The following is a 20,492-nucleotide window of genomic DNA, read 5'->3' on the forward strand; positions in this document are numbered from 1 at the left end:
CAACATTTGCTGGAGTTCTGGACAGGATTAAATTCTTGTAAAGTTCACAAACCTTTAGTAGAAATGTAATGATATATTGCAAATTTAAGATACGTTCCAAACTGTTCCGTTGCCACTGAAGTTATCCGAATGTAATCGCATTCAAACTAAAAAAAACATTTAACTGAAAACGTAGCCAAACGTCTTTTAAATTAGCATGATAACAGATCAGTATAATTAACAATTAATTATTTTACGACAGCGCGTTGTATATGAGAGGAGATAGCCAACCAGTAAACATTACAAGATTATGCTGATTTCATTTTGCAAGGACGACCGGACTACTATATAAAAATTTATAGTGGTCGCTATTTTTTGGGCATGGTATAATAAGTGATATACTTTCGAATTGCCTTATCCAATGATCCTGTTTTTTTTTAAATAATCATTGTTGTTAAAAAATTAGGTCATTGTAAAATGCAATTACAGGGATTTGATTGGCTCAGCTAGCGGTCATGGTATTAAATTATACCATGCCCAAGAAACAGCGACCATTAAATTGTCTTCTGGTTGTTCTTGCAAAGCGATATCAGCAAGATCAAGAGAGGATGAATTTCTTGATTGTTTTTTAATAAAACAGTTATTCCACTCTTACTTGTTGGAAATGAGATGATTGTAGCCACTATTGGCTATCTATTATCTCATATCCAACGCGGGTTCGTGGAATGATTGTTAAATAGGCCTTGAAAAGTACGTTCAATGTTTCTGCGACGAAAATTCGATCGCAGCTGAAAGAATGTTATTTCTTTGCTATTCCATCGATAGGATTACTTTCTCGGTGCATTGGCGTTTCAAACTGAAAAAGAAGTTTGATGACCAGGGCCAGGTTGTTCGAAAGCCGATTAACGCTAATCCACGATTAAAAGTAAACCGAGGTTTTCATCTCGCTCGTTACAGACGATTTTAAAGGCTCATTTTAAGCTAATGCTAAAGGAAAGTCTAAGACAGAACTAAGGGACAAAAATCTTTTGGACGAATCCTTACGGATTCGTAAATATACTCTTATCAAAGTTCACGTTAACCCAGGATTAGCTTAATCGGGCTTTGAACAACTCGGCCCAGGTTCAAATGAAAGATCATAGACGAGGAACGTGATTTGTGTTCTTAAAATTTAACTTTTGGGAGTTATTATTGGCCGGAGAAACACCTGACGAAGTCCGAACAGATTCGCTTTTTAGGTGTTGTTGTCAATATTGCTTCAAAACATTGCAGAGTAACAAGAAGAAGAAAAAAAAATACGACGACGGTGATGATGATCATGGTGATTGACCAAAGCTTAAAGCATTTTTTTTATTACCTTTAGTACAATGAATAAAGAGCTTCTGTAAATTGCACATACTTGTCACATCATATTTTACAGTTATTTGTAATTACAAAATCACGCGTTTCTTTCCTTTATCTTTAACTCGGAAAAAATGCAAGCAGTAACATTAGTTTCAAGCAGTAAATTAAATGCAGGCTTTATTACAATTGTGAAATAATCTCATGTTATGAAATCATCCCCAGAAGCGCAACAGCTTATCAGGTCACAAAGCAAAATCATTAGGCTAATTTAGCAACAGAACCAATCTCGTTTCCAGAGCCGTCGTTACCCTTGTCCAGGGCTCTGGAAACCAGATTGCAACAGAACGGGAACGTCATTTGAGGACGCATAAGGGCACGCGGAATAGTCTGGAGGCGAGTCTGTCTTATGGGTATTCTTGATGCGCGCGCCGTTGTCAACTGACGTTCACGTCTGTTGCTAAATCAGCCTAAAACTTGAAGGAAATTTTATCCAGTCCTGGCAAATGGAAAACACCCTTAGACAACACCACAAAATGAGGGCCTTGCCTCTGTCCTAGATAGAGTATGCAAATTAAAGATTTTCCCGCAGATCCCCTCCCCGTACTTAAGTTTGCGTCGAGACTCTTCCCCACGAAAATTAATCAGCTTAAAGTTAAAACTACAGGTAATTTACGGCTCTGAAATTCAGGAAAATAACTTCTACATCTTTGTAATACGCGAGGTTTTATCGGCTAGCTGAGTATGCCATATAATTAAACACGCTTAAATGCTTAAATGACGAAGACAAAAATAAGGAGGGCTAAGATAAAAGTGCCAACTATGCCAAAACCATTTAACCACATGGCGATGTTTGAAAACACCCTGGCTTGAGCATACTTTCCTCTACTGTGCGTCCAATTCACCTGAAATTCAAAAACAAACAAGTGTACCTTAGCCTTTGTAGTTATCCATACTGGCAGTTGATCGAGAGTATTTTTATTTGAAAGTTACTTTCCACGACAAACTAAACTTTGGCTAGGCTATTTATAATTATTTGGCGATAACGGTTATTGGTAGTCAGAGATATCGATCATGGTAAATTCACTAGTTCACGTGAAACATCAGTAGACCTGCAGCTTTGAAAAGCTCTCACTGGACCCTGATAACCTGCATTGTTCTGTTGTTCGTTCTTTTGTCCTTTAGACGAACCATGCAAGACGTTGCAAATGGTGCAGGTCGCCCCAACTGAAACGCGTTAATCACATCTCAGCCATTTCACGTTTTATACCCCTTACCACCCCTCCCCCCCCTTTGGAAGGTACAATGGTGTCAGTTACTACGTTGGACTTTGGATTGGAAAGTCTCTGGTTCAGTCTGCTTTCTACATTTTCTCTCACACACATTGTATAAAACAATTTAAATTAGTTTTCCACTTCACCTTGTGCCTGGACTAGCATAGCAACCAACGGATTGGATGCAGTTTTGTACCAAACTGAATATTTTATTTTAAGGTCGTTGTAGTTGCTTGTATCTTTTCTGTACGATAAGAAGTACTCTGTCTTACCATGTAAGAGCAAAAGAGAGCGACTAATCCCACTGGGAAAAGGAACACCAGAGTGCAAATGGAGAACCCTGTCCAAGGAGGCGGAAGAGGATCTGGCTTCGGTGGCAACACGGTTTGGTCTGGCTCGCCCTGAAGAAGCAATGTAATAAGAGAACTTGTCATGATCATAACAAGTTTGTTCGAAGAGTGCCCACCTTGTCCGGTGTAAGGAGTTATCAAAGACACCACATACCTCATGAACATTACCGACAAAATTTGAGTAGACTCAGTAATATTAAGCTAGTAAGAGTCAGCATTGCTAGATAAACAAGAAAAATGAGGTTGGAATCTCATAGTCATTTTTTACTGCTGGATGGTGGGTTGGCTATGTAATAAAGACGTCACCTTTTGAGGATGAGGAAGGGAGGTACACGCAGAGAGCACCGTATATTTTGCTGTTTGGTGGGTCCTGTTCGAGTATAGTAGTTTTGACCACTTCCCTAAATAACCAAAATCATTATACGTAAATACGGACTAAAGATCGAACTGAACATGGCTTAATGTTTACAAATTGGTGACCTTCAGTCCATTTTCCTGTCCAAATCGGAGATATAAAGGGGCAGAATGAAGACAAAAGAGTCATGAAGCTGTGGATCTCTTTTAATACTCATTCAGTTTAGTTGTAAATAAGTAAGTAAGTTGATGAGGAATAATCGAGAGAAGTAACTTTTACCAACAAAGGCAACAAAAAGTATCTCACCACTACACCGATAACAACAGGCTGTTGGTCAGATTGAGGCGCGTTTTCCCGAAGATTAGCCAGCAGAGGGGTTTCTTGGTTAGAAGGCTGCCCTGTTATGAAAAAAGGCGGACTTCGGTAATCAGCTTGAGCTTTGCATGGAGGGGGAACTTGGTAACCAGGTTTAACCTGATTGTCAGGTTGAGCTTGGTAATCAGGTTTAGCTTGGTTGTCAGGTTGAACTTGGTTATCTCGGAGCTCAGGAGGAGATTGATAATCAGGCTGTGTTTGGTTATCGGATTGAGCTTGGTAATCCAGTTGGACTTGATTTTCAGGTTTGGCTTGGTTATGGGATTGAGCTCGGTAATCAGGTTTAACTTGATTGTCAGGCTGAACTTGGTTATCAGGCTGTGTTTGGTTATCGGGTTGAGTTTGGCAATCTAGTTGAGCTTGATTATCAGGTTTGACTTGATTGTCAGGCTGAACTTGGTTATCAGGCTGTGTTTGGTTACCAGGTTGAGTAAGGCTGCCAAGTAGAGCTTCGCAACGGAACAAAGTTTTCCCAGGTTCCTCTTTGTCAGTCATTTCTTAGACCTTCTACAGGGAAAGAAAGCTCAACTAAGGTTTGCCGATCAAAGGATTTCTTGCTTAGGATGCCCAGTACTATTATTCACGAACTATTTAAAATAAAGTGTTCAATTTACAATTATATCCTTTGTTCGCGGATCTTTGTGACAGTCAACAAACACTTGTGACTGCTTATTTCTACATAGTGCGTTATATCTTGCTTTTACATGTTTACCAACTTTATTCCTTTCATATAACAGATCATTACAGTAACCATATGTGAAAATATGGAAAATTCATGATCACTTCGTACGAATATTCGTTGTTATTAAATTCTCAGCCTCGGATATTGCATTTCTGATTGGTTCACTAAATCTCGGTTATCAGCTCATATACCGTAGTTTGACCTTATATGGAAAACGAATGCCCCAGGTGTCGCTAAGCTAAATTGTTTTTCGGCGGGAAGCGAAAGTTTCTTCGGAAAAATGTAGAAAAAAAGAAAGGAAAGAAATACCAAACAATGCCATCTCAATATAACAACAATAAAAGCCACAAAGTTTGGTATGACACTATTTAATAGTACGTATCTCTGAAGTTTCCTTTAAAATCTTCAAAATTGCAAGATTTTACGATTTTTAGATCACATAACAACAACAATAACAACCGGTTACCTTTAAAAATTTCAGGATGGCTTGCAAATCCTGGCGGTAAGAGGTTAAAGCCATTCGAAGAAATTTCTTAGGAAGAGCTTTATGCCGGCCTTTATGTTTTTACGCATTTACGAGGACTTCAGGAAAAGTTCATCTATGACTGAATCCGTACGAGCGGCGGCCATAATGTTCGTTTCCGTCGCTCGGCACCACTCAGCAAAACATTTGCACTAATGTGCACAGCTCTTACGCTTCTCAAATAAGCTTGAAGTTTAAAAACTTGCACTGAATGCTTGTCTCAGTGAGGTTGTACCTCGTACACTTGGACTTGCCTGAAGTGTTTTAAATCGTCCGCGAGGAATTCAGTTCAGCATGAAAAAAGCCGTCCTTGCACTGATCTCTTCCTTCGCTCGGCACCACACAGCAGAACATTTGCTCAAATGTGCACAACTATTACGCTTCTCGATGAGCTGGAACTTCAAAAGCACTTGAATGCTAGTCTCAGAAAGGTTATAATTCGTACATTTAAACGTTTCTTGAATTTTAGATGTCCGACTGTGTCTGATTTTCTTCGCTTTCGATTTTTCATTCAACTCCGCTTGCAAAGAGCTGCGCGTGTCATGTGATCATTACGTTTCGCGCGCTTTGGTCGGAGGTTGCCTCAACATCCGGTCGTTTTAATTTGAAGGAAATTTTTTCTTAAAATATAAAAATTCAGTAAACTTCAACAGCAATATCCAAACGGGGAGAATTTATTAAAACAATTATTCCATTCGCGCTTCTTGGATATGAGATTAGTTATAGCCAACTCGGCGCTTCGCGCCTCGTTGGCTATTTGCCATCTCATATCCAACGTGCGCTCATGGAATAATTGTTAATTGTTTGTTTCATGTTAGATATTAATTCGAATACATATTCAGATCGCTGTTAGTCGATCCTAAGTGAAATTAGACTCTTCCGTGTTGAGAGAACGGCCCCGTCATTTTACTGATGTAATAAGAATAAGCTGATGCTATTTCGAATAAGAATAAGAATAAGCTGTCACTGTGGGTTCGTTCGCCCGTGGTGTAGCGGTTATCAAATCTTGCCTTGAATGCAGGGTTCGAGTCCTCACCAGCAAATCATATTTTCACATAGTACGTTATATCTTATTACAATAATTTAATCGGGCATTACGGCGTATTTTGCGGGATAAAATGGGGAATTCAGTCCGCTGAATTTAGCCCGCTGCTCTAAGCCAATAGGAAAGAAAAAAATTGACGTGGCCAGCCAATCAGAACTAGAAACCATTAAACTGTTTGCGTCGTTTTCTTGCTTGTTTGACTAGAAGCGCTGCCATCTACAAAGACTGAATTGCTTTGAGCTACAAAATAGCTGAAAGTTTAAAACCTAACGAAGAAGCAAATTCTCAGTCGTCTCAGCTAGGTGAAGAAGACTTACAGAAACTTGTGGGCGATGGTGGAAACAATGCCTGTGGAACCTAAAATGAGCCTGAGTTGGGCCAAAAACATATTTACGTCCACGAACGTCAACGCTATTGTTATATTGTATAACCTATCACTGCAGTGATCCTATGTGCAAATATGGCTGATTCATCCTTGCTGTATGTTTCATGCGCTTAATGCTCCACTGGGAGGTCATGCACTAACCCCTTATCGGTTCACAGTTAAATTAAATTTTAGATTTGGCTACCCTTTTCATTTCACGAGAAAAAAAGTGTCCCCGTGTACCCCATTCAACCCTCCGGACTACCCTATGCCCTATTCACGTGCACCCGGGCAGGGAATTACATACAGCACATGTTCGACGGTTTCTTTGGACGTTTCGAAGAGTAATGCAACCGGATGATGAACAGTTTTATTAGTATGAATAGTTCAAAAATTTGTAGGATTACCCAAATAACTGTTCCATTTACTATTATTACTTCTATTCCGTGAACTAGTGTAAAATACTTTAAATCTGTTACTACGTAAAGTTTTTGCATGTCTATTTTTGTAAGTTCTTGTTAGTTTTCTCAAGTGTTCTTGTATTCGTCTTGTCCCGCCTCGATTAGTTTTGTAACTATTTGCGGGACAAGCAATTCATTCTTTTATTTTTCAAATAAATTGTTGTTGTTGGTGGTGGTTTTGGTGGTGGTGACATGCGCTGCAATTTGTTCAGCCGGTAAAGGGTATTGCCTGATTTCATACCGTGGGGGTCTGGGTACGAGTCTGTGTTTTATGGGTTATGGGACTCAACACCCACATAGCCGGAAAGAGCACATCGAACTTTACAACATCCTCAAGTTTGGTGTCAACCAAGCTAATATTAGGCGAGATACAGCCATTCAAAAACTTAAAAATTTACTAAGAAATGTATGGAACGCCGGACGTTCCATACATTTCTTAGTAAAATTTGGAGTTTTTGAATGGCTGTATCTTTCCTAATATTAGCTTGATTAACACCAAACTTGGAAATGTTGTAAAGTGCGGTGTGCTCTTTCCGGCTATGTGGGTGTTGAGTCCCATAACCCATAATACACAGACTCGTACCCAGACCCCCACGGTATGAAATCAGGCAATGGCGACGTCTTAGCAAGCGCACACCATCTGTCGTGTAGGTTATAACATAAACAAGAGCAGAGAATGCTTAATTTTTACAACCTGGTTCATTATTTTTTACCTTTTCTTTGTCGGCTCTTTGTTTTTGTCTTAAAAGAGCCGGATGCCAGTTATAGTTAAAGATTGTTTTTATATTCGGTCAAGATGCAATAAAATTTCCAATAATTATTCATAAGTTGAAAAGAAACTCGGTCAAACTTGACAATTTCTTTGGTATCTTACTGAGATGAGACGGAAAGCCAAATCGATATCCGCACTGGAAGACGAATAACATTTCAGTCCGAAATCTAAATGATGGTGTACTTACGTTGCCGAACTCCTCAGTTTCTGGCCCTCTTCTGTATTTTTCCTCAAGCTAATTCCAAATCAAATGCGATGGAAGAGCAATTGCGTCAGAAACAGCTGGTTGTTTTGAGTGATAACTGAGAGCCGTCCGAGAAAGTCTCCAAATATCAAAAGCTTAAAAAATCCCTTATTATTTCAATAAAAACAACGACAAAAACAACGACACACAATAACTTGAGGTTAAGAATATCGTAAACGATATGTTACAGGCGGATGTTGCTAAACAGAGTAACGGAGTAACGAGTAACGGCAGAAAAATTCCACAGGTTTAAAAAATAATAATAATAGAAAATAAAGAGAAAACGAGTAACGGGAAATAAAATTCGACGGGAAAAAAAATTAGATTAGAAAAGAAAAATTTGAGAAAAGTAAATTAAATGTGAAGATTATTTTAATATTGTAGCACGAACCACTTTTAATTTATTCACTTTCTTTCATGGACTGATCAGAAGCCCCAAACATGCGATGGACATGCGGTTACAAACCAAGAACTGCCGCCTCTTGACTGACAAATGTAGGTGTACTTATTTTAGATATTGTAAACATTTTGTTTTCGGAAGACAAATAAAGAAAGAAATAAAAAAAAAACGGGGAAAAATTTCACAGGTCAAACGAAAAAAAAAAAAAGACAAAAGAAGGTTTCAAAAGTGGTTGACATTTTCGCTTGGTGTTATATACCAAAATTTATATTTAAAGATCTCAGTCAAGTAAATAAACGCAGCTGCAGGCGAAATAAATTAATGTATATTTTGAATCATGAATCAATTGGTTGTCTCCATTTCTACAATCACATACAATACTTCGATAACAAATCATTCAGTTTTACAAGCCATATTGCGCTATATTTTTAGAACGAATTGAACTGGCCAAGTTCGATTTTTTTGCCGGCACAAAATCACTGAATCTGTTCGTTACTTAAGAAACATTTTCTTGCTTTATGCTTCTTACTCTGTCCGCTAAAAGATTCGAAAACTTGCCCAGCGAATGTGTTTGTGCTCTATGTGATAAACTTTGCCTTGAACTGTCCGAAATGACGACGATATTGCAGCTTTTTATGATGTTTGGCAGGAAAATAGCCAAATGAAGCAGCGAAGGAAAGAACGGCAACAAACAAACAAACAATGCTTATAAGCTTACTTCTTCCGTAACCGAGGCTCCCCTGTTTTCAGTCATAGTTGCTGGCGTAGCTGTATTCTGTTAAACAGATCTATGTGATACAAGAGGAAGAAAACCTCTGAGCTTACCTTCCATGGCACCAGCGGTGATCGAGGAATGACCCCAGGAGGAATTAGTCAGGTGATATTTTTGGCGCGAAGATATCTTCGATTCCTTTCCACGCGATCTACGTTGGCAATTTATGTTTAATTCATTTCTTATTTATTTTTTGTTTTTCTTGTCGAATTTTATTTCCCGTGACTCGTTTTCTCTTTATTTTTTTATGATTTTTTTTAACCCGTGGAATATTTTTGCCGTTACTCGTTTTCTCGTTACTGGGTTACGCTGTTTAGTAACACCCTGTAACAGGCCAAGAATTTCTACAGTGGAATAATGTGTAAACTTATTTAAATAAGTTACTCTAGCTGATCAGATGTTTACGAGCAAACTTAAATGATGCAAAGCAACAACATGCAAAATCATTTCAGAATGTATAACATTCTCTGTTCGTTACAAAGACAATCAACAATCAAATAGGGATGGCTAAGGGTCTACAAACTACCCTTTTGCTTTAAAAAGATAGGTGCAGACATAACTTCTTACCATAGACGTACACATGGATAGCTGGCTATAGACTGATTATGATGAAAACAAAAAGTTTATATGAGTAGTATAGGCTAGGCCTGCGCCTTCGATTGTTTATTCCAAATTAGCTGCAAGCAGTTTAAAAACTGGCCTGGACGAAAATAAAGGTACGATTGTTATAATGTATTTGCAGCAGGTTAAACATATGTTATATTTTTCAGAGGATCGCGAATCTATTTTTCCGCATGCAGAGAATGTTTGAAAATCAAAGAAGATATCCATATTTATCTAAAGCCTATCTATGAAGACTCTTCATTTTTGATACTTTTGTTCTGATTCAATTCAGATGCACCAATATGGAAAGAATTATTTCACTTTTGCTTACGAATATATTCTCTGTAAAATGCTGCTTATTAAATTATGTATATATTTTGTATATTTTAACAGTATTTTCAAGGTCTGGTTCCTCGTTTATTCTAAAGTGGCTTGTTTTTACGCTGGGAAATTCAAAATTTGATTCACTCTGAAAAAAAAAGGAAACGACAGACTTTCAATGAAAACTACGGGAATGTTATGGGATACAAAATTTACTATGTCTTAAGAATTTTTAAACCTACCATATGGTAAGATATTTTTAGCGGTTCTAGCTTCTGAAGATTTTACATCGTCGGCATAATACAGATAGATTAAAAAATTCTTCTATGAACACATTTTCCCAAGAGGTTATCTGAGTACTATAAAATGTAGCAATGATAATTGAAAGTGGCTTTAAACTGAAGCCAAGACTTGGTTTATGAAAATAATGAAGGAAACAGTGGCTTATAAAAACCTCATTTCTGTTTTTCGTATTAAAAAATCCATGGGTTCCAATCTTTAAAACTCAAACAAACAATACAGTCTTTGATCCTGCAAGAATGAGAAGAGCCAACTCGCGAAAATGATGAAACCCGGTGAAATGTTCTACCATTAGTTATTTTAATTTGGAATAAGGGCAAAGACTTAACAACTTTTCTACCACGTTTATGATTCTTGTTAACTGTTTGGCCATCTGCTCTAACAGCCATCGCGTTTTTCGAAAATCAGCCCGTTTGAGCTTATTATCTCAAATAATCCCATGGATTTAATGCTATCCTCTTTTATGTATCACATAGATGCAAGGTAAGAGAATAAAACAACCCCTACCTATCTGATGTGTGATCTGAAGTCCAACACTGATATGAAAGATGGCAATACAGTACTGAAAGCGATTGTATTATTGATAAGGCTTCTACGAGCAACAGCCGTCAAAAATAGGCTCGCAATGTGTGCACAGTAAAGTTTTACAATACTAAAATTAATGAGGAATAAAAGACATAAAACAGTTACAAAATATAACAAATAAAATACTAATTCCTCATTCAAAGCTACAGCAACTGTCCATATATAAAGGATAAGAGTAAACTTTATTACTTAAAAATAAACCACGTATTACGGTTAACCTGAAGGAAAGAAATATCATTTGGAGAGGAGATGAGGGAACTACCCTCAAATCAAAGCGCTTAACTTCTAGGCGTATACATTGACCGTGACTGTCTGACACAGAAAACCGTTTATAAACTTTATTTGCACCAAGATCTCTAAATCAGTTGTTTTATTGCACAAACTCAGATCCCATTTACCATCTTATAAAATCACTACTACCATATCACACGCTAATGCCAAACATATTGCAGCTATTGTGACACAGTATGGTTTTCTCCTAACTGATCTCTAGAGGATATATGACCTTCAAAGGTAGGCAGATTGGAAAACCCTTAAAGGGAAAGTATCACACAAATTTGATGTCATGTCAAAACCCAAAAATGTTTGTCTGTCAGGTAGAAAAAAAAGGAATAATTGTCACGTTTGTTATAAATTATCCCCCCATGCAGTGCAATAAAACTGTCGATTAGTGCCTCTGGCAAAAGACAGAGTAGGTCGGTATGGATTGAAACTTGAAAAATGTTCTCGCATTTTTGTTTCCAAAATGCGCTAGAACAGATGACGAACACATTCCTTTGAAGAATTGAGTTGATTTCTTTCTTCTCGTCATTCCAGAATTATTTGGCAGCTGATTGAAGGTCTTATTTCACCATTTTAAATAAAAGATACCAAAAACCCTATGATACTTCCCCTTTAAGGCTGCTTTTAAGGCTAATCAGTGAACTAAGCGCTTTCCATTTGACACAACTCACGGGCCACCTGTTTATTCCACTAAAGGCAGCATTTTCGGAACTGGCTCCGGTGCCTGTAGTCCTTCGATCTCCTTCAAAACGGCGCGAACCATTTCAGACTGATTGGCCAGGCTTGTCAGTTCTGACAAATAGAAAGCGGCCTTAGATTGTTACAAGGTTCGTTTGAGCGCATTTTACGACACACAGCCAGTCCTACAACTACTTGACATGTCCCGTTGAACCTGCATCTCGTTGCTGTGGGGACAATACCAAACAATTCATAAGAGTAGTTCAAGGCCGAAATTTTGAAATTATCTCCCTTAATGGATCTAAAACCGCAGAAAACACAAGAGGATTTTGATAACGTGCTTGCAATTAAATTCTAAGAAGCTGTAAATAAGTAAGTAAGCCCTTTATTTTAAGGTGGTAACACTAAATAGTGTAGAAACACTAACAAACCTGTGGCCCTCTATCTAAAACTATACGAAAATACAAAGTTAAAAACTACAATATTCTAGAAATAATATTGATTAAGACCTGCATGTAAAAATTAAAAAATCTAATTGTTCTTTACTGCTAACAGACCCTCTGACGTTTAACAGAACTTCAACAAAATTTGTGAACTTTTTCACACCCAAAGTCTACTTTAGACGAGTCTGTGCGTGTATTGAGACGACACTTTCACGCCAATTCTTAAAGGACGTCCATTTAAAGGGCTATGTCAGCTGAGGTACATGCGCAGTAGAGTCCCGTTGAGACACACCTGCATACATCTCGTGGCGGGATTTTTCCTTTGCGCCATTGCAAAAGTTTTAAAAACTATCGTTTGTAAATAAAATAAAAAAATTCAGTTAACTTTCCGAAGGTGAACGCGATTCAAACAGATGAAAAAAGCTTCCTGAACTCTTCGACGAAATTTAAAAAATTTGGGCCAACGATTTCAAAGTGTTTCTCACCAACGTGCGCATGCGCCTGGGTTGACATAGTCTCTTTAACGCCGATACATAAGGCTTCATGGAAATGAATTTTTGCAGCGCGTTTTAAACTGAAGGTAGTAACATATATCAGCTAGTTGTTGACGTCGCCAATTGAAGAATAAATTTTCCTTTCCTATCCAAATGCGAAAATAAAGATTCAAACAATAAAGTAAAATGGAGAAGTTAAGAAGAATTTCTAGCGCCTACAGATTTGAGCCATGAGAACATTCAGTAGCTTGTATCAACATTGTCAACCAACAATAAAATGAACAATTATATAGACGGTGATACCGACGCCGGAAAGGATACCAGCAATATTCAACCACTTGGCGATGTTTGATTTTTTCCTGGCTTCTTCATAATCTCCTCGGTTATATGCGCTATCCACCTGTCAAAGAACAAAGTAAGGAACTTATAATAAACAAGGAATCTCGTTCTTGATCTGCCAAAATATTTTTGAACAAGTTAAAATGGCGTGAAGGTCAAGTTACATTAAGGTGGCTCTATACCATTTCTTTAAGTTTTCGCTTGTAGTGATAATTATTGTCTTTGATGTTCTGGTTCTTTCAGACCTGTGGAAATATCTGGTTTCAAACATAGTTTGGAGTACCTAAGTCCTTCTACATTGCTAAAAAGACCGTTATAACTGGTAAACCCCGTTTCCATAGAAACCAGCGGATAATACATCTCTTATTCCTTCACTCCTAGCTAGTCTCAAAACGGTTTTTTTCTAGTTTCGCGCGGTAAAATTTCGCTTTTTTTTGTGTAAAGAAAGGAAGAAACTCCAAAGTATCCCCTCGTAAAGGCCAAAAAAATTATGTACATAAGTTTGGCCAATTTCTTTTTATAAATTTTTATAGTTTGGCCGATTTCTGCAATTTTCGTTTTTGCTATTTATTGCAGTTGTCTATGTATAATTGTCCATAACATTTTTTTTGGAGTACAAGTACCAGCTAAATCCTAACATTGAGCCAATTTTCAGAAAAATTCACCGTGGAAAACTCGTTAAAATAGCCTTACTTTTCAGCCTAAAACTGACATTGTTTCGCGCACTAACATAATGAAAATTCACGTATCAGTTAGAAAACTGCGCGCGCTCGCGCCATTTTAGTACCCAGTCACCACGCGCCAAATAACTGTATGGAGTCACCTTAATTTGAAAATTATGAAGCTTTGTGACCTAAAATGTAGCGAGCACGCGCTGATTGGTTGAGAGCCTTGTTTCCAGAATCGTATGGGAAAAAGTGCTGTTTTAATTTGTGTTTCTTTAGAATTAGTACAAACATTCATATAGGTATGGGAGAACTCGAAGCGGGGTCTGTGTCTCGTCTACAGCTGGTCAGTGACACAACAGTAGGGAACTTTTAAGTTCACTGCTATTTCTTTAAAAGGTACTATATCCTCTATACCCTTAGTAACGTTTTAAAAGTTACACCAATGGAAACCTAAAAATAATGGTTGTTTTCTTTAAAGTTACTGTCAGGCTAGTGCACTGAAACCATTTTTTTCACCTCTTTCCTTGTGTCTTGGCAAAATCGATAAAAAACGGATTATGGTTTATTATCTCTTTGAGAAAATGGCTTGATATCTTTAACTTGGTGGGCTAGGTTCAGATTGGAACGGACTTCAAAACCAACAACGTTTTATGAGAATTAGCCTTAACACAAACAGCTTTCCTGTAGCCGGCACATGAACGCTACCAAGGTCTTAGATTGGTCACCTTTCACAGTGTAACCTCGATTGAAAGAAGTGCCAAATGTAAGGGACTAGAAAAATTGGTTCGTTCTATCGAGGTTCTCTTATACACATTTTAAACTGTCGGGCTAGAAAATATCATTCGTTATACCGAAGACTTCGTTATGAAGAGGTTCATTAAATCGTGGTTCCGTCAGATTTTCTCATCGTCGTCCCATGCACGTGACCAATCGAATACAATTTGCATAATTTTTTTTAGTCTTACCATACAGGAGAATATCATGGCAATCAATCCGAATAGCCAACCGCAGCACAGGAACGTGAATATAGACAAACCAAACCAAGACGGTGGACGAGGAGGCGTCTGAATAACGAAAGTATGAGTGGTGGGCTGCTGAGACAGGAATAAGGTATAGATTAAGTTTACTTTTTTCTTATTTCAATTAAGATCAATTTGTACGGCCGATTTCATTATCGTTGAGTACAAGAGGCCATTTCCGAGTTGCTGTGAGCGTCATTATGAAAGCGAGGCTCAGCGCAAAGCTTTTCACATGAAAATGAGTTTTTTTTGCATATCGGTGAAAAATGATTTTCATAATGTAAACTTTGCCTCGCTTTCATAATAAGGTTTACTGCTGGGGCCTGCTCACGTTATATATCAGAATCGAACTGGCGCTCTGTTCGACCCAAGTTAGGCATTCGTCTGCTCACTGGGCATGTTTATATAGTCAATTTAGGCGAATTCATTGTCAATTTTGACAGTCTTCATAGCAAAAATCTTGATACAAAAATCTATTGCGCCAAAGCATAATCACCAAAAAGGACGAGCTTTCAGGATGAAATTGCTCACCATCACCAGCGTTTCTTGTAAGTCAATTGAAAAGCGTGTTTCTTTGTCCAGGTCGAATATCAGTGATATATCACATGGGTAAAACACACTATACGAGCTAGGAACTTACTTGCATAAGTACAGTGGAGGTTTGCTGAATATGTTGGAACGTTTGAGGTGGATACCCAGGCTGTGCTGTAAAAGGATGAGGGCCTGGCTTCAGTGGCAACACGGTTTGGTCTGGCTGGCCCTAAAGAAGCAATGTATTGATAATGGAATTTGTCAAAACAAGTTTGTTCGAAGAGTGCCCACCTTGCCCGGTGTTTAGAGTTATCAAAGACACCATCTATCTCATGAACATTACCGACACAGTTTTAGTTGCTTTAAAATTTGAGTACACTCAGTAATATTAAGCTAGCAAGAGTCAGCATTGCTAGATAAACAAGAAAAATAAGGTTTGAATCTAATTGTCATTTTGTGGTTTGGTGGGTCCTGTTGTAGTATAGTAGTTTTGACCACCCCCCTAAATAACCAAAATCATAATACGTAAATACGGACCAATAGTCGAACTGAACATGGCTTAACTTTCGAAACAGGTGTGTGCGCATACTCCACTGTTTTTGAACTTCGGTGCATTTTCCTGTCCAAATCTACATGAGATCCAAACGGGCAGACTGAAGACAAAAGAGTCATGAAGCTGTGGATCTCTTGTAATAGTAATTCAGTTTAGTTTGTAAGTTGATGAGGAATAATCGAGAGAAGTAACTTTAACCAACAAAGGCAGCAAAAAGTATCTTACCACTAGGCCGATAACGACAGATTGATCGTCAGATTGAGGGGCGTCCTCCCGAAGATTAGCCAGCAGAGGTGTTTCTTGGTTAGAAGGCTGCTCTGTTATGAAACAAGGCGGGCTTCGGTAATCAGCTTGAGCTTTGCAGGGAGGGGGAGCTTGGTAATCAGGTTGAACTTGGTTATCTCGTTGCTGAGCAAGTAGAGCTTCGTAACGGAGCAAATTTATCCCAGGTTCCTTTTTGTCAGTCATTTCTTAGACTTTCTACAGGGAAAGAAAGCATAACTAAGGTTTGCCGATCAAAGGATTTCTTGCTTAGGATCCCAAGTACTATTATTCACGAATTATTTAAAATAAAGTGTTTAATTTATAATTATATCCTTTGTTCGTTGATCTTTGTGACAGTCAACAAGCACTTGTGACTGCTTCCTGTTGCAAACCTAATATGGAGCAAGACTTTTTGGCCGCTGACCAAGTGACTGCGAAGGGAAATTCGTGGCGCATACATTGTTTGAAAGCTACATTTGTCAATGGGCATGTGCTTAGTTTGAATGAGTGAGAATGATGTATTATTCTAGAAAGTGACACAGGCATACTTGGAAAAAAGAAATCTGAGTGCTCCTATCAGGAGGTGAACCTACCACTGAGCTACAGGAGACTCCTGGGAGCTAAGGCCATTAAACTGTGTTATATCTTGCTTTTACACATTTACTTGCTTTGTTTCTTTTAATATAACAGGTCATTACAGCGATCCTATGTGAAAATAAGGCAGATTCACTAAGTACGATTATTCCTTGTTGTCTGTTTCGCATGTTAGATATTAATTTGAATACATATTCAGATCGCTGTTAGTCGATCCTAAGTGACTTAGACTCTCCCGTGTTGAGAGAACGACCCCGTCATTTTACTGATGTAACAAGAATAAGCTGTGCTATTTCGTCCGCTGTCACTGGTATCCGCCTATGGTGTAGCGGCAATCACATCTTGCCTTGAATGCAGGGTTCGAGTCCTCGCCAGCGAACCATAATTTCACATAGTGCGTCATATCTGATTATAATAATTTCATGGGGCATTACGACGTATTTTGCGGGGTAAAATGGAGAATTCAGCGGGTTACATTATATTTTAGCCCGCTGCTCTAAGCCAATAAGAAAGAAGGAAATAACGTAGCCTGCCAATCCGCAGAACTGGAAACCATTTGCGCCGTTTCCTTGCTTGTTTGACTAGAAGCGCTGCCATCTACAAAGACTGAACTGCTTTGAGCTACAAAATGGCTGAAAAACCTAACGAAGAAGCAAATTCTCAGTTGTCTCAGCTAGATGAAGAAGACTTACAGAAACTGGTGGGCGATGGTGGAAATAATGCCTGTGGAACCTAAAATGAGCCTGAGTTGGGCCAAAAGCATATTTACGCCCGCAAACATCAACTCACGGCAGTGTTCCCATGTGCACTAGTATATCTGATTCATCCTTGCTGTCTGTTTCATGCGCTCAATGCTCCACTGGGAGGTCATGCACTAACCCCTTATCGGTTCACAGTTAAATTAAATTTTAGATTTGGCTATCCTTTTCATTCCACGAGAAAAAAGTGTTCCCTTGTACCCCATTCAACCCGCCGGACTACCCCACGCCCTTATTCACCCGGGCGGGGAATTACATACAGCACATTTTCGACGGATTCCTTGGATAATATTGATTTTGTGAACGGTTTTATTAGTATGAATAGTTAAAAAATTGGTAGGATTAAATAAATAATTGTTCCATTTACTATTATTACTTTTATTCTGTGAACTAGTGTAGAATACTTTAAATCTGTTACTACGTTAAGTTTTTGCATGTCTGTATTTGTAAGTTCTTGTTCCTTTTCTCAAGTGTTCCTGTATTCGTCTTGTCCCGCCTCGATTAGGTTTGTAACTTTTTGCGGGACAAGCCATTCATTCGGTTATTTTTTCAAATAAATTGTTGTTGTTGTTGGTGGTGGTGGTGGTGGAATACGTGCGCTCTATGTTGTTCAGTAAAGAGTAGGGCATCGTCTTGGGAAGCGCACACCATTTGTCGTGTAGCTTATAACATAAACAACAGCAGAGAATGCTTAATTTTTACTGCCTGGTTCATTATTTTTTACCTTTCCTTTATCGGCTCTTTGTTTTTGTTTTAAAAGAGCCGGATGGCAATAAGAGTTATAGATTTTTTATATTCGGTCAAAATGCAATAAAACTTCCAAGCTTAAGAATTTTTCATAAGTTGAAAAGAAACTCGCTCAATCATGTCAATTTCTTTGGTATCTGAACTGAGATGAGACGGAATGCCAAATTGATATCCGCACTGGAAGACGAGTAACATTTCAGTCCGAAATCTAAATGATGGTGTACTTGCGTTGCCGAACTTCTCAGTTTCTGGCCCTCTTCTTTATTTTCCTCAAGCTAATTTCAAATCAAATGCAATGGAAGAGCAATTGCGTCATTAACAGCTGGTTATTTTAAGTGATAACTGTCAGCAGTCCAAGCAAGTCTCCAAAAATCGAAAGCTTAAAAAACTCTCATTCTTACAATAAAAAACAACGACAAAACAACAACAACAACAACAACAACAACAACAACAACAACGACACACAATAACTTTAGATTAAGAATATTATAAACGATATGTTGCAGGCCATGAAATTGTCTACACAATATACGTGTAAATTTATTTGAAACGAGCTCGTCAATGCGTGACTTTAGCGAACAAGATGTTTACGACCGAACTTAAATGATGCAAGGCAACAACATGCAAAATCATTTCAGAATGTATAACATTCTTTGTTCGTTACAAAGACATCAATAATCAAACAGACATGGTTACGAGTCCACAAACTATACCCTTTGCTTTGAAAAGATAGGTGTAGACATAACGTCTTACCATAGACATACACATGGATAGCTGGCTATAGACTGATTATGATGAAAACAAAAAGTTAATTACATGAGTAGTATAGGCTAGGCCTGCACGTTCGATTGTTTATTCCAAATTAGCCTCAAGCAGTTTCAAAATTGGCCTAGACGAAAATATAGGTACGATTGTTATGATGTATTAGTAGCAGGTTAAACATGTTATATATTTTTCATAGCATGGCGAATCTATTTTTCCGCATATAGAAAACCTTTAAAAATCAAGGAGGATATCCATACTTATCTTAAAGCCTGTAGATGAAGACTCTTCATTTTTTGACAAGGTTTATTCTGATTCAATTCAGATGCACCAATATGGAAAAATTAATTTCAGTTTTGCTTACGAATATATTCTCTGTAAAATGCTGCTTATTAAATTATGTTTATATTTTGTATATTTTAATAGTATTTTCAAGGTCTGATTCCTTGTTTATTCTAAAGTATTTTGTTTTAAAGCTAAGAAATTCGAAATCGGAGTCACTCCAAAAAAAAAAAAAAAAACAAAACAAAAGAAAAAGAAAAAAATGAAATGGAACTGAATTTTCAAACCTACCATATCGTAAGATATTTTTAGCGGTTTTAACTTCTGAGGATTTTACATCGTCAACATAATATAGATTAAAAAATTCTTCCATAAACAAATTTTCGCAGGACGTTATCTGAGCAGTATAAAAGCAAATGATCATTTTAAGTGGCTTTGAACTGAAGCCAAGACTTGGTTTAAAGATAAATGAAGGAAACAGTGGTTTATCCTGTAAAGCCTCGATTCTGTTTTTCGTGTTAAAATAACCCCCGAGGGTTCCAATCTTTAAAACGCAGGCAAACAATACAGGCTTTGATCCTTCAAGAATGAGAAAAGCAACTCGCGAAAATGATAAAACCCAGCGTAGTTTCCTACTATTAGTTATTATAATTTGGAATAAGGGCAAAGACTTAACAACTTTTCTACCACGTTTGTGATTTGTTAACTGTTTGGCCATCTGCGCCAACGGATATCGCGGTTTTCGAAATTCAGCCCGTTTGAGGTTGTTATCTCAAATAATCCCATGGATTCAATGCTATCCCCTTTTATGTATCACATAGATGCAAGGTAAGAGAATAAAACAACCCCTACCTATCTGATGTGTGATCTGAAATCCAAGACCAATATGAAAGATGGCAATACAGTACAGAAAGCGATTGTATTATTAATAAGGCTTCTACGAGCAAACAGCCGTCAATATAGGCTCGCAATGTGTGCGCAGTAAAGTTTTACAATACTAAAATTAGAAGAATAAAACAGTTACAAAATATAGCATATAAAATACTTATTCCTCATTCAAAGCTACAGCAACTGTTCATATATAAAGGATAAGAGTAAGCTTTATTACTTAAAAATAAACCACGTATTACAGTTAACCTGAAGGAAAGAAATATCATTTGGAGAGGAGATGAGGGAACTGCCCTCAAATCAAAGCGCTTAACTTCTAGGCGTATACATTGACCTAATCTCGTACCCCGATCTCAGTCGTCCGTTCGGGAATGTCGTGACCGTGACCGTGACCGTGGGAGATCTGGGTACGAGATTAACATTGACCGTGACTGTCTGACACAG

The 20,492-nt window shown here is 37.8% G+C and overlaps 2 protein-coding genes across 12 annotated transcripts; both read right to left on the bottom strand.

The window, feature by feature from the left end:
* Positions 1-409: 409 nt before the first annotated feature.
* LOC146462093 (uncharacterized) lies at positions 410-10,916 on the bottom strand. 6 transcript variants are annotated; one of them, XM_085086066.1, is made up of 4 exons: positions 10,669-10,916; positions 3,606-4,181; positions 2,867-2,995; positions 410-2,225 (listed from the first exon to the last, which is right to left on the bottom strand). In XM_085086066.1, the coding sequence occupies exons 2-4, from the start codon at positions 4,167-4,169 to the stop codon at positions 2,094-2,096; spliced, it is 825 nt and encodes a 274-aa protein (XP_084942192.1). In that variant the 5' UTR covers positions 4,170-4,181; positions 10,669-10,916; the 3' UTR covers positions 410-2,093. The 6 variants fall into 6 exon arrangements, with proteins under 6 accessions (XP_084942192.1, XP_084942196.1, XP_084942194.1 ...); XM_085086070.1 differs by having other exon boundaries at positions 3,606-4,171; positions 10,663-10,916; XM_085086068.1 differs by lacking the exon at positions 10,669-10,916 and adding an exon at positions 8,991-9,190.
* Positions 10,917-11,059: 143 nt separating this feature from the next.
* Positions 11,060-20,360, bottom strand: LOC146462094 (transmembrane protein 233-like). Of its 6 annotated transcripts, none has more exons than XM_085086073.1 (5): positions 20,013-20,360; positions 15,979-16,233; positions 15,310-15,429; positions 14,616-14,744; positions 11,060-13,043 (listed from the first exon to the last, which is right to left on the bottom strand). In XM_085086073.1, the coding sequence occupies exons 2-5, from the start codon at positions 16,219-16,221 to the stop codon at positions 12,906-12,908; spliced, it is 630 nt and encodes a 209-aa protein (XP_084942199.1). In that variant the 5' UTR covers positions 16,222-16,233; positions 20,013-20,360; the 3' UTR covers positions 11,060-12,905. The 6 variants fall into 6 exon arrangements, with proteins under 6 accessions (XP_084942199.1, XP_084942198.1, XP_084942200.1 ...); XM_085086072.1 differs by having other exon boundaries at positions 18,345-20,360; XM_085086074.1 differs by having other exon boundaries at positions 14,616-14,741; positions 15,979-16,229; positions 18,341-20,360.
* Positions 20,361-20,492: the final 132 nt, after the last annotated feature.

The sequence above is a fragment of the Pavona decussata genome, unplaced genomic scaffold, assembly GCF_977016875.1.
Source record: "Pavona decussata unplaced genomic scaffold, jaPavDecu1.1 SCAFFOLD_192, whole genome shotgun sequence".
Taxonomy (NCBI): domain Eukaryota; kingdom Metazoa; phylum Cnidaria; class Anthozoa; order Scleractinia; family Agariciidae; genus Pavona; species Pavona decussata.

Coding starts and splice junctions, on each gene's coding strand:
- LOC146462094 (XM_085086073.1), bottom strand. CDS start 16,221: ATGACTGACAAAAAGGAACCTGGGATAAATTTGCTCCGTTACGAAGCT. Junction 14,745..15,309: donor CCTCCACTGTACTTATGCAA/GTAAGTTCCTAG, acceptor TTCCTGTCTCAG/CAGCCCACCACTCATACTTT. Junction 13,044..14,615: donor CCATGATATTCTCCTGTATG/GTAAGACTAAAA, acceptor GTTCTTTGACAG/GTGGATAGCGCATATAACCG.
- LOC146462093 (XM_085086066.1), bottom strand. CDS start 4,169: ATGACTGACAAAGAGGAACCTGGGAAAACTTTGTTCCGTTGCGAAGCT. Junction 2,996..3,605: donor CTGTTGTTATCGGTGTAGTG/GTGAGATACTTT, acceptor TTGCTTCTTCAG/GGCGAGCCAGACCAAACCGT. Junction 2,226..2,866: donor CTCTCTTTTGCTCTTACATG/GTAAGACAGAGT, acceptor TTTGAATTTCAG/GTGAATTGGACGCACAGTAG.